A 13,322-nucleotide genomic window follows, 5' to 3' on the forward strand; every position below is an offset into this window, starting at 1 on the left:
TATTACGTGAAGCATTTCGAGTTGATTGTGATTTATAAAGGGAAACCGGCGTTGGACGTGCCGCACGCAACAGGTGTTGTCTGGCCTGTGGATGAGTACTGACTTTGGTGATCTCATGAACCACAAGGATGACATTTTACTTCACTTTAATGGCCATTGTTTATATACAATTGGCTCCCTCCTGAGACCCAGAAAGAAAAAGGTTTCAAATTTCCTTTTTTTCCCTTTAGGGTGGTAAACATAATGACTAACAAAAACTAAATTTGTGTGTCCTTTGTAGAGGACATCGGGTGTTAGTTATGCAAAGTATAGTATACAAACAACATTAGAGCACAACAACTCAATGCAACAAATATATATATTTTTTTAAACACTTGTATTCACATGAAAAAAGTGTAACAGTACATTACAGCAATTAAGGCATTTTCATTGTACTCCATTCTTTTTTTAAATTCAAAGCCAATGCTGAAGCATGTATAACCTCAAAGTAATGGACCTTAACCCAATGTGCTCCACAGAGGACAAAAATGAATGGGTGGGTCTCTTGAGGTTAAACTGGCAAACCCCGTTTAGGATCATCCACGGAATTTGTAGGCCAGCCATCCCACTGCTGCTCCAGCACCAGACATAGCTGCAGTAGTGAAAGCTGATAGTCCAGTTACACCTACAGCAAGAAAAAACAAGTGACATAAATGCATGGAGCTACCCTGAAGTTAAGAGTCTTTCAACATATAGTTAATGAACCAGTGGCACTTTTGCCATCACAGTGTATTAGTAAGATAATATTGTAACCCACATAAATACTGTATTTTGTTGAACCCTACACTACATGCAAATGATTCACCCCCCTTTTTTAAATTGTTCAATCTCTACACATTATTAGATTAGATTAGATTCAACTTTATTGTCATTGGACAGAGTACGAAGACAACGAAATGCAGTAAGCATCTATAACCAGAAGTGCAAAACAAGCTGAGTGGTTCATGGTATAATATAGCCTACATCTGGCCCAGGGGGGGATTTAGGATTGTAGAAGATCCGGGGCTTAGCCCAGGAGTTGTTGGGGGGTGCAGGTGTAAAGTGCTATTTTTTTACAAGTGGGGGGTGGACCGAACATCCTTTAGGGGGGTCGTCGCCTCCTTTAGGGCGGTCCGGGGGCATGCTCCCCCGGGAAGATCTTTTTTAAAATATTGAAGTTAAAAGCATCAATCTGGTGCACTTTGAGAGCAACATTAACCCTACCTTAATAATACCTTAAAGCGGACAAAAGGCACTGGAGAACAATTATTCATTAACATCCTTTAATGAAGCAAACTAATACCTTAACTCACTCAAATACAGTCGTTTCTTATTTCGGTGAAACGAATGTGCGTAGAGATTTAAAGGATGCGGATAGTCTCACCTTGATTCTGGCATATTGCTTATGATTTTATAGATCTATTCTCATCCACCATCTTTGTTTGTGACGAAAAAGAGTAGCTGTGTCCCAATTCAGCTTGGGTCCTCCGCGGACTGCGAAATGAGACGGTCTACGGAGCATGTCCTTGTACGTCACCGGCAGTTACCCCTACATTTTGCCGCCCCCGTCACCTAGCAACCGGCTGCAGTCACAAGTGCCGGTAATAATTTCTGACACTAGGCAAAATATTTTCAAACTTTTTTCAAAACTGTTTTCAAAACTGTTCAATATTGAGTCTGATCGAGCTGTTCTTATTTTGGTATTATATAATATGTTTAAATTATTTTCCCGAGGTCGCAACAGGCCCCCGTGAAGAGGGCTTCATTCTCCCCGCGCATCTGGATAAATTGCGCAGTCTGCTCCTTGCTCCCTATCAAAACAAAATTGTTGCAGTAAGATTTGTATAACAAAAGCAGTTAAATAAATAAATCAGCTTTATAATGAATCCCAACAATATGAAAACCAAACAGGGTTTAGAAATATTTTCACTTCATATTATTTTATGTATGTAATATAAAAAAGACATCCCGTATATTTAAATACACAAATTAAATAGGTTTACTTTTCTTTCATGTCGTTTACTATTTGGGTGAGTACATTTAAAAACTAATCCAGCTGAAACGGTTGTAGCCGTTGATGGGACGTTACAAGCCATATATATTTTTTAAAACTCATTCGTCACAGTCACCCGTTGCATCCTGGGATATGGTACACCGCGGAGTGTACATCAGATGTATCCTCTAAATCTGGGGAAAGAAGGCTGCATTTGCGGGCCGCATTCGGAGGATTCTTGTCTTTTTTTAAAATTGGGACAGCCTTCGTTTGGCGGAAGTGACGTATGCGGACTCCGAATGCACACTCTGTACACATACTAACATATAAGGGTATAATTAGTGTGGTTACTCCATGTTTACTAGCTATAATATTAACATTACATCACTCTTTTTCACTTCTTACTCAGTCAACCAGACTGCAGATATCACCATTAGATTGACAAACCTGAAACATCATCAATTTCTTCACTACTGGTGATGACATTGTTGTCAGCTGCTGATACTACTGCTGCTGCTGCAGCTTGTGGCGCCTTTTTCAATGAAAATAACTTTCTAATATCCATAACTTTATAGGCTATTAGCTTTAAACTCGTCAGGCACTAGCAGAGCCATATGGCGCTGGGCACTAGGAAGGATCACTTCTTCTTCAGGGCAGGGAAGGCTACGCAGTACGCAGGCTACTGTCCCGCAGAGGCTGCCTCTCTGGTGGACTCCGCTACTGCACATTACTCCCGAGACGTTTTTAAAAAAAAAAAAAAAAAAAAAATTTTTTTTATTTTTTTTAAGTGAAACATCCGGGGCTTTTCAGAAAAGATCCGGGGCTTGAGCCCAACTAGCCACCCCCTAGCGCCGCCACTTATTCTGGCCGATATAAACTGCAGTACACTATGAACAGTGTAAGGAAGTATGCACATTATAAGCAGCAGTATAGTCAGGGGTGCACACAACTTTCTCAGTGAGGTACTCAGATGAGTACCTGGAGTCAGTGTTTGGTACTCCAACTTCCGGCTCCCCTCAAAGTTCCCATGAAGCCCTCTGTATCGCGAATGTCAGCGGGTGGGGGTGCTAGTGGAGTATGATGAAGCCCTCTGTATGGGGGGGGGGGGGTAGTAGTAGAGTGCAGAGCTTCGTGACCACAGAGCGTGTGAACGTTGTGATCAGCTGTTTTAGCGCAGTGCTGCTGTACAGGCCGACGTTAACAGCAGCCCTGTCTGTGCACACGGAGACCAACTCCGTCGTCCGATGATCTAACCGCCTTCTGGAAAAGCTTCACATATACATTGGTACGCAAATGCGCTTTGTGACACAAGTGACGGTACGCATTTCAGATTGTTGCCGCGCATGCGTACCTGCGTACCACTTATGTGCACCCCTGAGTATAGTATTTAAATACACTATAGATCAGATAACATTGACAGTATAATACAATATGACATAATTAATATGAATGTACTACAGGCCATGAATGAATGTGAGTTTGATAAAGAAAAATGTTATGTGTGTGTTAATGAAATCATGCTGTTTACCTGCTGCCTGCAAAACAGCCACTGTACTTCCGGCTGCCACTGCGCCCCCATTAGCGATTGCAACCGAAGACATCATGCCGGCAGCATAGGAGCCTGCTGCGATCCCGGCTGAGGTGAACCCTATGCCGACCAGAGCAATAGGAACACCTACCGCACCAACCACTGCAGAAAAACCAGCAGAGACAAGCTCAGTTTAGCACGTCACTGGGTATTAATTTTCCACATTAGAAAGTCAACAATGGTGACATCAGGGTACAAACATGCTCCTGTTGCTGCTCCTACTCCAATTACGACAGCCTTGACTGAAACACAATGTAAAGAATCAGAATCAAACATTTCATCGGGCTTACTCACAGTCTCACACACACATTACCTTGGTTATTTATATTATTATAGCTCTAGTAAAAGGAAACGTACAATTAAACATACTTACTCGCAAACATGTTGTTCTAAACTGACGACAGTGCTGATACTGCGGTCAAGGCAGTTTCTACTTCGGAAAACACAGCCAAGCCAGCCAGCAAATTGTATTGAAGTGCGCGAATATGCATTACGGTAGAGGCCTGGAAAAACTGCCTTCAAAATAAAAGCGCTTACTCGGTCAATAACAAATATACCTACAAAACATACCAAACATATTCATATATACTGGAGCTTAAATTAAGAAATATGTAGGCTACTATATAATGTTATCAATAATTATTTAAAACAAACTACATATAACTACCACATTATAACTGAGTGAATGTAAAACTTAAGGAGTTTACAAATAAAATACTTTTAAAATCTCATATGTGGGCTATCGTCCATCTGTTTTTAGATAAGAATAAAAATAAAAACTCTCCAGTATCAAAGACTAATATCCCTCCAGGGTGATAGCAGGACACCCCAACTAGTCAATCAGAGAATATCAGGACAATCTGAGGAAGAGTTTCAAAATAAAAGACCATTGAAGTCTCATATGTAAGCTATTGTCCCGCTGTTTTTAGATAAGAGTAAAACAAAAACTCTCCAGTATCAAAGACTAATATCACTCCAGGGTGATAGCAGGACACCCTCATCACTTCAGGCTGAAACTACATCAGATTGTCCTGATTTTCTCTGAGTGACTAGATGGGTGTCCTGCTATCACCCTGAGGTGAAATAAGTATTTCATACTGGAGTTTTTGTTTTATTTTTATTTAAAAACAAAGGGATGATAGCTCATATGAGACTTCAAATGTCTTTTATTTTGAAACTCTAGATCAGATTGTCCTAATTTTCTCTGAGTGACTAGTTGGGGTGTGCTGCTATCACCCTGGAGTGAAATAAGTCTTTGATAATTGACAGTTTTTGTTTTATTCTTATCTAAAAACAGATGGACGATAGCCCATATATGAGATTTAAAAAGTATTTTATTTTTGAAACTGAAAAGTTTTACATTCACTCAGTTATAATGTGGTAGTTATATGTAGTTTGTTTTAAATAATTATTGATAACATTATATAGTAGCCTACATATTTCTTAATTTAAGCTCCAGTATATATGAATATGTTTGGTATGTTTTGTAGGTATATTTGTTATTGACCGAGTAAGCGCTTTTATTTTGAAGGCAGTTTTTCCAGGCCTCTACCGTAATGCATATTCGCGCACTTCAATACAATTTGCTGGCTGGCTTGGCTGTGTTTTCCGAAGTAGAAACTGCCTTGACCGCAGTATCAGCACTGTCGTCAGTTTAGAACAACATGTTTGCGAGTAAGTATGTTTAATTGTACGTTTCCTTTTACTAGAGCTATAATAATATAAATAACCAAGGTAATGTGTGTGTGAGACTGTGAGTAAGCCCGATGAAATGTTTGATTCTGATTCTTTACATTGTGTTTCAGTCAAGGCTGTCGTAATTGGAGTAGGAGCAGCAACAGGAGCATGTTTGTACCCTGATGTCACCATTGTTGACTTTCTAATGTGGAAAATTAATACCCAGTGACGTGCTAAACTGAGCTTGTCTCTGCTGGTTTTTCTGCAGTGGTTGGTGCGGTAGGTGTTCCTATTGCTCTGGTCGGCATAGGGTTCACCTCAGCCGGGATCGCAGCAGGCTCCTATGCTGCCGGCATGATGTCTTCGGTTGCAATCGCTAATGGGGGCGCAGTGGCAGCCGGAAGTACAGTGGCTGTTTTGCAGGCAGCAGGTAAACAGCATGATTTCATTAACACACACATAACATTTTTCTTTATCAAACTCACATTCATTCATGGCCTGTAGTACATTCATATTAATTATGTCATATTGTATTATACTGTCAATGTTATCTGATCTATAGTGTATTTAAATACTATACTCAGGGGTGCACATAAGTGGTACGCAGGTACGCATGCGCGGCAACAATCTGAAATGCGTACCGTCACTTGTGTCACAAAGCGCATTTGCGTACCAATGTATATGTGAAGCTTTTCCAGAAGGCGGTTAGATCATCGGACGACGGAGTTGGTCTCCGTGTGCACAGACAGGGCTGCTGTTAACGTCGGCCTGTACAGCAGCACTGCGCTAAAACAGCTGATCACAACGTTCACACGCTCTGTGGTCACGAAGCTCTGCACTCTACTACTACCCCCCCCCCCCCCATACAGAGGGCTTCATCATACTCCACTAGCACCCCCACCCGCTGACATTCGCGATACAGAGGGCTTCATGGGAACTTTGAGGGGAGCCGGAAGTTGGAGTACCAAACACTGACTCCAGGTACTCATCTGAGTACCTCACTGAGAAAGTTGTGTGCACCCCTGACTATACTGCTGCTTATAATGTGCATACTTCCTTACACTGTTCATAGTGTACTGCAGTTTATATCGGCCAGAATAAGTGGCGGCGCTAGGGGGTGGCTAGTTGGGCTCAAGCCCCGGATCTTTTCTGAAAAGCCCCGGATGTTTCACTTAAAAAAAATAAAAAATTTTTTTTTTTTTTTTTTTTTTTTAAAAACGTCTCGGGAGTAATGTGCAGTAGCGGAGTCCACCAGAGAGGCAGCCTCTGCGGGACAGTAGCCTGCGTACTGCGTAGCCTTCCCTGCCCTGAAGAAGAAGTGATCCTTCCTAGTGCCCAGCGCCATATGGCTCTGCTAGTGCCTGACGAGTTTAAAGCTAATAGCCTATAAAGTTATGGATATTAGAAAGTTATTTTCATTGAAAAAGGCGCCACAAGCTGCAGCAGCAGCAGTAGTATCAGCAGCTGACAACAATGTCATCACCAGTAGTGAAGAAATTGATGATGTTTCAGGTTTGTCAATCTAATGGTGATATCTGCAGTCTGGTTGACTGAGTAAGAAGTGAAAAAGAGTGATGTAATGTTAATATTATAGCTAGTAAACATGGAGTAACCACACTAATTATACCCTTATATGTTAGTATGTGTACAGAGTGTGCATTCGGAGTCCGCATACGTCACTTCCGCCAAACGAAGGCTGTCCCAATTTTAAAAAAAGACAAGAATCCTCCGAATGCGGCCCGCAAATGCAGCCTTCTTTCCCCAGATTTAGAGGATACATCTGATGTACACTCCGCGGTGTACCATATCCCAGGATGCAACGGGTGACTGTGACGAATGAGTTTTAAAAAATATATATGGCTTGTAACGTCCCATCAACGGCTACAACCGTTTCAGCTGGATTAGTTTTTAAATGTACTCACCCAAATAGTAAACGACATGAAAGAAAAGTAAACCTATTTAATTTGTGTATTTAAATATACGGGATGTCTTTTTTATATTACATACATAAAATAATATGAAGTGAAAATATTTCTAAACCCTGTTTGGTTTTCATATTGTTGGGATTCATTATAAAGCTGATTTATTTATTTAACTGCTTTTGTTATACAAATCTTACTGCAACAATTTTGTTTTGATAGGGAGCAAGGAGCAGACTGCGCAATTTATCCAGATGCGCGGGGAGAATGAAGCCCTCTTCACGGGGGCCTGTTGCGACCTCGGGAAAATAATTTAAACATATTATATAATACCAAAATAAGAACAGCTCGATCAGACTCAATATTGAACAGTTTTGAAAACAGTTTTGAAAAAAGTTTGAAAATATTTTGCCTAGTGTCAGAAATTATTACCGGCACTTGTGACTGCAGCCGGTTGCTAGGTGACGGGGGCGGCAAAATGTAGGGGTAACTGCCGGTGACGTACAAGGACATGCTCCGTAGACCGTCTCATTTCGCAGTCCGCGGAGGACCCAAGCTGAATTGGGACACAGCTACTCTTTTTCGTCACAAACAAAGATGGTGGATGAGAATAGATCTATAAAATCATAAGCAATATGCCAGAATCAAGGTGAGACTATCCGCATCCTTTAAATCTCTACGCACATTCGTTTCACCGAAATAAGAAACGACTGTATTTGAGTGAGTTAAGGTATTAGTTTGCTTCATTAAAGGATGTTAATGAATAATTGTTCTCCAGTGCCTTTTGTCCGCTTTAAGGTATTATTAAGGTAGGGTTAATGTTGCTCTCAAAGTGCACCAGATTGATGCTTTTAACTTCAATATTTTAAAAAAGATCTTCCCGGGGGAGCATGCCCCCGGACCGCCCTAAAGGAGGCGACGACCCCCCTAAAGGATGTTCGGTCCACCCCCCACTTGTAAAAAAATAGCACTTTACACCTGCACCCCCCAACAACTCCTGGGCTAAGCCCCGGATCTTCTACAATCCTAAATCCCCCCCTGGGCCAGATGTAGGCTATATTATACCATGAACCACTCAGCTTGTTTTGCACTTCTGGTTATAGATGCTTACTGCATTTCGTTGTCTTCGTACTCTGTCCAATGACAATAAAGTTGAATCTAATCTAATCTAATAATGTGTAGAGATTGAACAATTTAAAAAAGGGGGGTGAATCATTTGCATGTAGTGTAGGGTTCAACAAAATACAGTATTTATGTGGGTTACAATATTATCTTACTAATACACTGTGATGGCAAAAGTGCCACTGGTTCATTAACTATATGTTGAAAGACTCTTAACTTCAGGGTAGCTCCATGCATTTATGTCACTTGTTTTTTCTTGCTGTAGGTGTAACTGGACTATCAGCTTTCACTACTGCAGCTATGTCTGGTGCTGGAGCAGCAGTGGGATGGCTGGCCTACAAATTCCGTGGATGATCCTAAACGGGGTTTGCCAGTTTAACCTCAAGAGACCCACCCATTCATTTTTGTCCTCTGTGGAGCACATTGGGTTAAGGTCCATTACTTTGAGGTTATACATGCTTCAGCATTGGCTTTGAATTTAAAAAAAGAATGGAGTACAATGAAAATGCCTTAATTGCTGTAATGTACTGTTACACTTTTTTCATGTGAATACAAGTGTTTAAAAAAATATATATATTTGTTGCATTGAGTTGTTGTGCTCTAATGTTGTTTGTATACTATACTTTGCATAACTAACACCCGATGTCCTCTACAAAGGACACACAAATTTAGTTTTTGTTAGTCATTATGTTTACCACCCTAAAGGGAAAAAAAGGAAATTTGAAACCTTTTTCTTTCTGGGTCTCAGGAGGGAGCCAATTGTATATAAACAATGGCCATTAAAGTGAAGTAAAATGTCATCCTTGTGGTTCATGAGATCACCAAAGTCAGTACTCATCCACAGGCCAGACAACACCTGTTGCGTGCGGCACGTCCAACGCCGGTTTCCCTTTATAAATCACAATCAACTCGAAATGCTTCACGTAATATATACATAACCCATATTTGTCTATAAATAGTCAAAGAAACGCCCCGTATTAATATTCATTTTGACTGACTGCATGAAGAAGATCGCAGGAAATGACGACAGAACAGCTAAAAAAGACATTTCACACCGTGTCAGATTTAGGTTATTTTGGGAAGGTGGAGACAAATCACATTGTTTGGTGGATGCAGTTTCAACCAGAGTAGCAGCATGAAGGTCGGATCGTCACCAAAATAAATAAATAAGTGGTCCGAAAAAAGTTAATGACAAAATACACATAACCTTCCCCAGTCAGTGTGTTTGTGCCGGGGACATCCCCCATTCCATTGTGTATTCCTTGGATACTCTATTGATCTTTATCTTTTCTACTGTACGATTCTCTGGCTTGGGGCGGGGGCGCCAGCCGCCAGCTAAAATCTTGCCTAGGGCAGCAAATTGTCTAGAGCCGGCCCTGCTGAGGAGTCTCAAACAGGCCTTTGTTTAATCATTTTAAGATTGGCTTTAATCAATGTTTGCAAATGAATTCTTCATATATGATAAATGAGAGGTAACATTTTATTTATGGTATTATTTTTCCACATATTTCTCTCCATTCTTCCTTCTGCTAACGGTGTCACAGTTTCTCGTCTCTCCCGTTTTTGTGCTTAGTGCGTACGCATCTGTCAGAGTTTGCGTGGAGGACCGCACATTTTCCCGTCAAGTTTGTTTTTTATAAATCGCAAACATTGCTTAGAAACTGGCGTACGCCACCTTTTGATCGTACGCACCCTTTATACAGTAAATGAGGCCCCTGCATTCAAAATGTTACTCAAATAAAAGTACAAAAGTATTAGCATCAAAATACTTAAAGTACAGAATGTAAAAATACTCAGTATGTAAATTGGACATTTCAGAATCATTTATATTATATCTTTTGATTATAATTATTGATGCATTAAAGTGTGCACCTAGTTTTAGTCACTTTGTATACTGCAGGGTAGCTTGTGAATTTACTCGAGAAGTAACTAGGTAACTACATCTGAATCGTTGTTGAGTATAGTACAAAGTAGCATAAGTTGGAAATACTCAAATAAAGTAAAAGTATCTCAAAGTTGTACTTAAGTAAAGTACTTGATTAAATGTACTTAGTTACTTCCTCTGGTAATCATAAACAACGTATTTTCCACAAACACAACATAAAGGGATTTTTTAACTGAGGAAGCTTTGCTGCTGCTGGTAAAAAGCGCCCTCCACAGGTGAGAGGTCAGTATCACATCAAAGTGAATTATTGTCGTTATTGCTTATTGTCTTATAATACAAATAAGGCGATGGTGGTCACATAAAGAATGGTGTATTTGGTGTGCCTCGACTTAAATATAAAATGTAATTAGACTCCCTTTTTAATTGCATTAAACTATTGATGTGTAAATAAACGGTGAAGACCTTTGATCCACAAAGCAGGCAGACCTAAACTGCAGAATTCCTCAACGGTGCCTGTCTTTTGTTTTCCTCCTGGTGCTCTAAATACAGTGAGAATAAATGTTATTTTATTAATTAACGACAAGGAATGTGTGACGCCCTCTGCCGTACAAAATTCACAAGTTTCATTTCCCAAGAAGAGAAACCTAAGCCTTATACAGCAGAGTTTTACTTCTCAGTAAATGAAAGCTAGACAGGCCCGGTGCAGCTCAAGGCTCAGTTGTTACACGACACACTAAATCAAGTTATGGAGCTGTGTGAGTATCACTTTGCATTTAAAGGAGTTTTTACTAAGTATTTTGAATCACAAAAAAAATAATGATAGTTACTTTAGCAAAGGTATTGATTAAGCCCGATGTGAATGTTGATTTCGATATTCATCTTATGTTTCAGTTAATGCAGCTTTAGTTGGCGCTGGAGCAGGTAAAACTTTTTCAACTGATTTTAAACACACTTTAGATTAGATACTCTTTATTGCGCCCAATTTGGGAATGTTTACTATTTCTGACTCACTATTCATTTTGGAGTGGCCAAACAAATTAACGACGTTAACAACGTTTCCTCTGCATTTGGAGCTGTCGTCACTGCTCCTGTTGTTCTGGCCGCTGTAGGGTTCACCTCCGCCGGCATCGTTGCAGGTTCCTATGCTGCCGGTGTCGGTACCAGATGTGTTCGGGGTACCATATGTGTTCGGGGTCCGTCTCTTACCAGTGACGTCACGACGTAATGACGTCACGCATTGTGATTGGCTGTACGGTAATTTACCCACGCTGTCTAGACTAGTATAGAGGGGTTTTTTGATCATTACATTACATTGTATTTAGCTGACGCTTAAGTGCATTCGACCAACAAGATAAAAACTTGAAGAAATACAATAAAACTTGAAGAAAAACAAAGACGAATGAGGAGAAGAACAAGAGAAATCGAAGGTAAGAAGTATATAACGTAATATGGTAGGTAATATGTAATATGTTCAGTGCCGTTGGTACGTTAGTTCAAACAGTAACAACGGACTATTTTTCTGAGCGTATGCATGTCAATTTAAATCAATACATACAACTATTTCACATGTACAATATTTTCTTAGCCCTAATACTTAATACTACTTATTTCGTTTTGATTGTTATATTTGATTATATTATATATTATCAATAAATTATATATTATATATCAATATGATATACTTTTCTATATAATAAATTATCAAAAAAAGTATTTATTAAGTAAGGGATAATGTGCAGGAGTCACAATCAAGTCCACAATCGAATCCATAAAGACAAAGTAAATCTGTTTACAGTTGTTTCATATGGATGTTGAGAGGTATCCTATCTCTTCATTTTGCTCTCAAAGTGCACCAGATTGATGCAATTAACTTCAATATTTAAAAAAAATCACTCCAAAGGGAGTGCTTGTTCTTCCTTCTGTCTGTCTGAATCTGTGTATTCTCATGTTCCGATTAACCCAGCCAAATTTTTCTTCTTTTGTGTCTTGATGTGATCTTGAGTCGAGGCTGATCCTCTTGCTGTGGTCCCGCATCCTGGATCCTCTATCCTGAGCTCTGGATTAAGTCGTGGATTTCGGGTCGTGGCTGAACCTGTCTCTGCGGTCCTGCCTGGGTCTCGTCGTGCTGCCTCCCTGAAGGCTCCCACAGGATTGTTGACATCTTCGTGGATTCATCCTATTATTATAGAAGCATGCATTTCCTAACATACGGTCTACCTATGTTGCAAATGTATTATCTCTTCGATTTACCCACGGCATCTATTGCACGTCTGTCCGTCCTGGGAGAGGGATCCCTCCTCTGTTGCTCTCCCCAAGGTTTCTCCCATTTTTCCCTTTAAACTGTGGGTTTTCTCTTGAAGTTTTTCCTTGTACGATGTGAGGGTCTAAGGACAAAGGGTGTCGTTTTCTTCTCATACTGATATTCTGAACAAACTGCTGTTGTATTAGCTGTAAAATGTCTTTACTGTAGGGTATTTTTATTATTTGTACAGCACTTTGGCTCGACCAAAAATCGTTTATAAATGTGGAATATAAATAAAACTTGATTTGATTGATTTGATTTGAAAGGGTGTGCGCCAAGGTTCCATATTAGGACCAATAATTTCTCCATATACTGTATGTAAATAATCTCTAATAATCTTTCAAATGCTGCTTTCTATTTCTATGCAGATGATACTGTTATTTATTGTTCATCCTCATCTATAGAGCAAGTCTTGATTTCCTCCAGTCTGCCTTTGATGTTATTCCATCCCATTTATCTCAACTCAAGTTAGTATTAAATGCAGACAACTCCAAACTCATGATATTCTCAAATCTCAAAAAGTTAACTTATTTTCTCTCCAACATTTGTACTGTTCAAGGGACTGACATTGACATTGAAAGGGTCACTACATACACATATCTAGGTTTTATTATTGATCAGAACTTATCTTTCAAGTCACACACTGAAAATGTTGTTTTAAAATTAGGTTTCTCCTTTCAGACAAGGAAACATTTGATCTCTGCAACGTTTTTCCAAACTCACAATATTATTTTCACAATATTTCTCACAATATTTTCCAAACTCACAATTCCAAACTCACAATATATATATATATATATATTGTGAGTTTGGAATAA

At 39.7% G+C, this 13,322-nt stretch overlaps 2 protein-coding genes across 5 annotated transcripts; one reads left to right on the top strand and one right to left on the bottom strand.

Moving 5' to 3' along the window:
- Positions 1-359: 359 nt before the first annotated feature.
- LOC307013677 (interferon alpha-inducible protein 27-like protein 2A) lies at positions 360-4,090 on the bottom strand. Its single transcript, XM_079641159.1, has 4 exons — positions 3,973-4,090; positions 3,800-3,841; positions 3,540-3,701; positions 360-664 (listed from the first exon to the last, which is right to left on the bottom strand). Exons 1-4 carry the CDS (start codon positions 3,980-3,982, stop codon positions 576-578), a joined length of 303 nt encoding a protein of 100 aa, XP_079497285.1. The 5' UTR covers positions 3,983-4,090; the 3' UTR covers positions 360-575.
- Positions 4,091-5,140: 1,050 nt separating this feature from the next.
- On the top strand, positions 5,141-12,762 carry LOC307013908 (interferon alpha-inducible protein 27-like protein 2A). Of its 4 annotated transcripts, XR_013801104.1 has the most exons (6): positions 5,149-5,273; positions 5,405-5,446; positions 5,545-5,706; positions 8,583-10,957; positions 11,094-11,123; positions 11,339-12,762. XR_013801104.1 is itself a non-coding variant. In XM_079641518.1 (4 exons), exons 1-4 carry the CDS (start codon positions 5,264-5,266, stop codon positions 8,669-8,671), a joined length of 303 nt encoding a protein of 100 aa, XP_079497644.1. In that variant the 5' UTR covers positions 5,156-5,263; the 3' UTR covers positions 8,672-8,887. The 4 variants fall into 4 exon arrangements, 1 of the variants encoding a protein (XP_079497644.1); XR_013801102.1 differs by having other exon boundaries at positions 5,141-5,273; positions 8,583-11,123; XR_013801103.1 differs by having other exon boundaries at positions 11,094-12,762.
- Positions 12,763-13,322: the final 560 nt, after the last annotated feature.

Source organism: Notothenia rossii, assembly GCF_949606895.1.
Source record: "Notothenia rossii genome assembly, chromosome: 7".
Lineage (NCBI taxonomy): Eukaryota > Metazoa > Chordata > Actinopteri > Perciformes > Nototheniidae > Notothenia > Notothenia rossii.

What these genes read in the sequence shown, in the direction of transcription:
- LOC307013677 (XM_079641159.1), bottom strand. An exon ending in AGGAGCAGCAACAGGAGCAT is followed by an intron (nt 3,702 to 3,799) that starts GTTTGTACCCTG and finishes GTTTTTCTGCAG; the next exon opens with TGGTTGGTGCGGTAGGTGTT. An exon ending in GGCTGTTTTGCAGGCAGCAG is followed by an intron (nt 665 to 3,539) that starts GTAAACAGCATG and finishes TTCTTGCTGTAG; the next exon opens with GTGTAACTGGACTATCAGCT.
- LOC307013908 (XM_079641518.1), top strand. An exon ending in AGGAGCAGCAACAGGAGCAT is followed by an intron (nt 5,447 to 5,544) that starts GTTTGTACCCTG and finishes GTTTTTCTGCAG; the next exon opens with TGGTTGGTGCGGTAGGTGTT. An exon ending in GGCTGTTTTGCAGGCAGCAG is followed by an intron (nt 5,707 to 8,582) that starts GTAAACAGCATG and finishes TTCTTGCTGTAG; the next exon opens with GTGTAACTGGACTATCAGCT.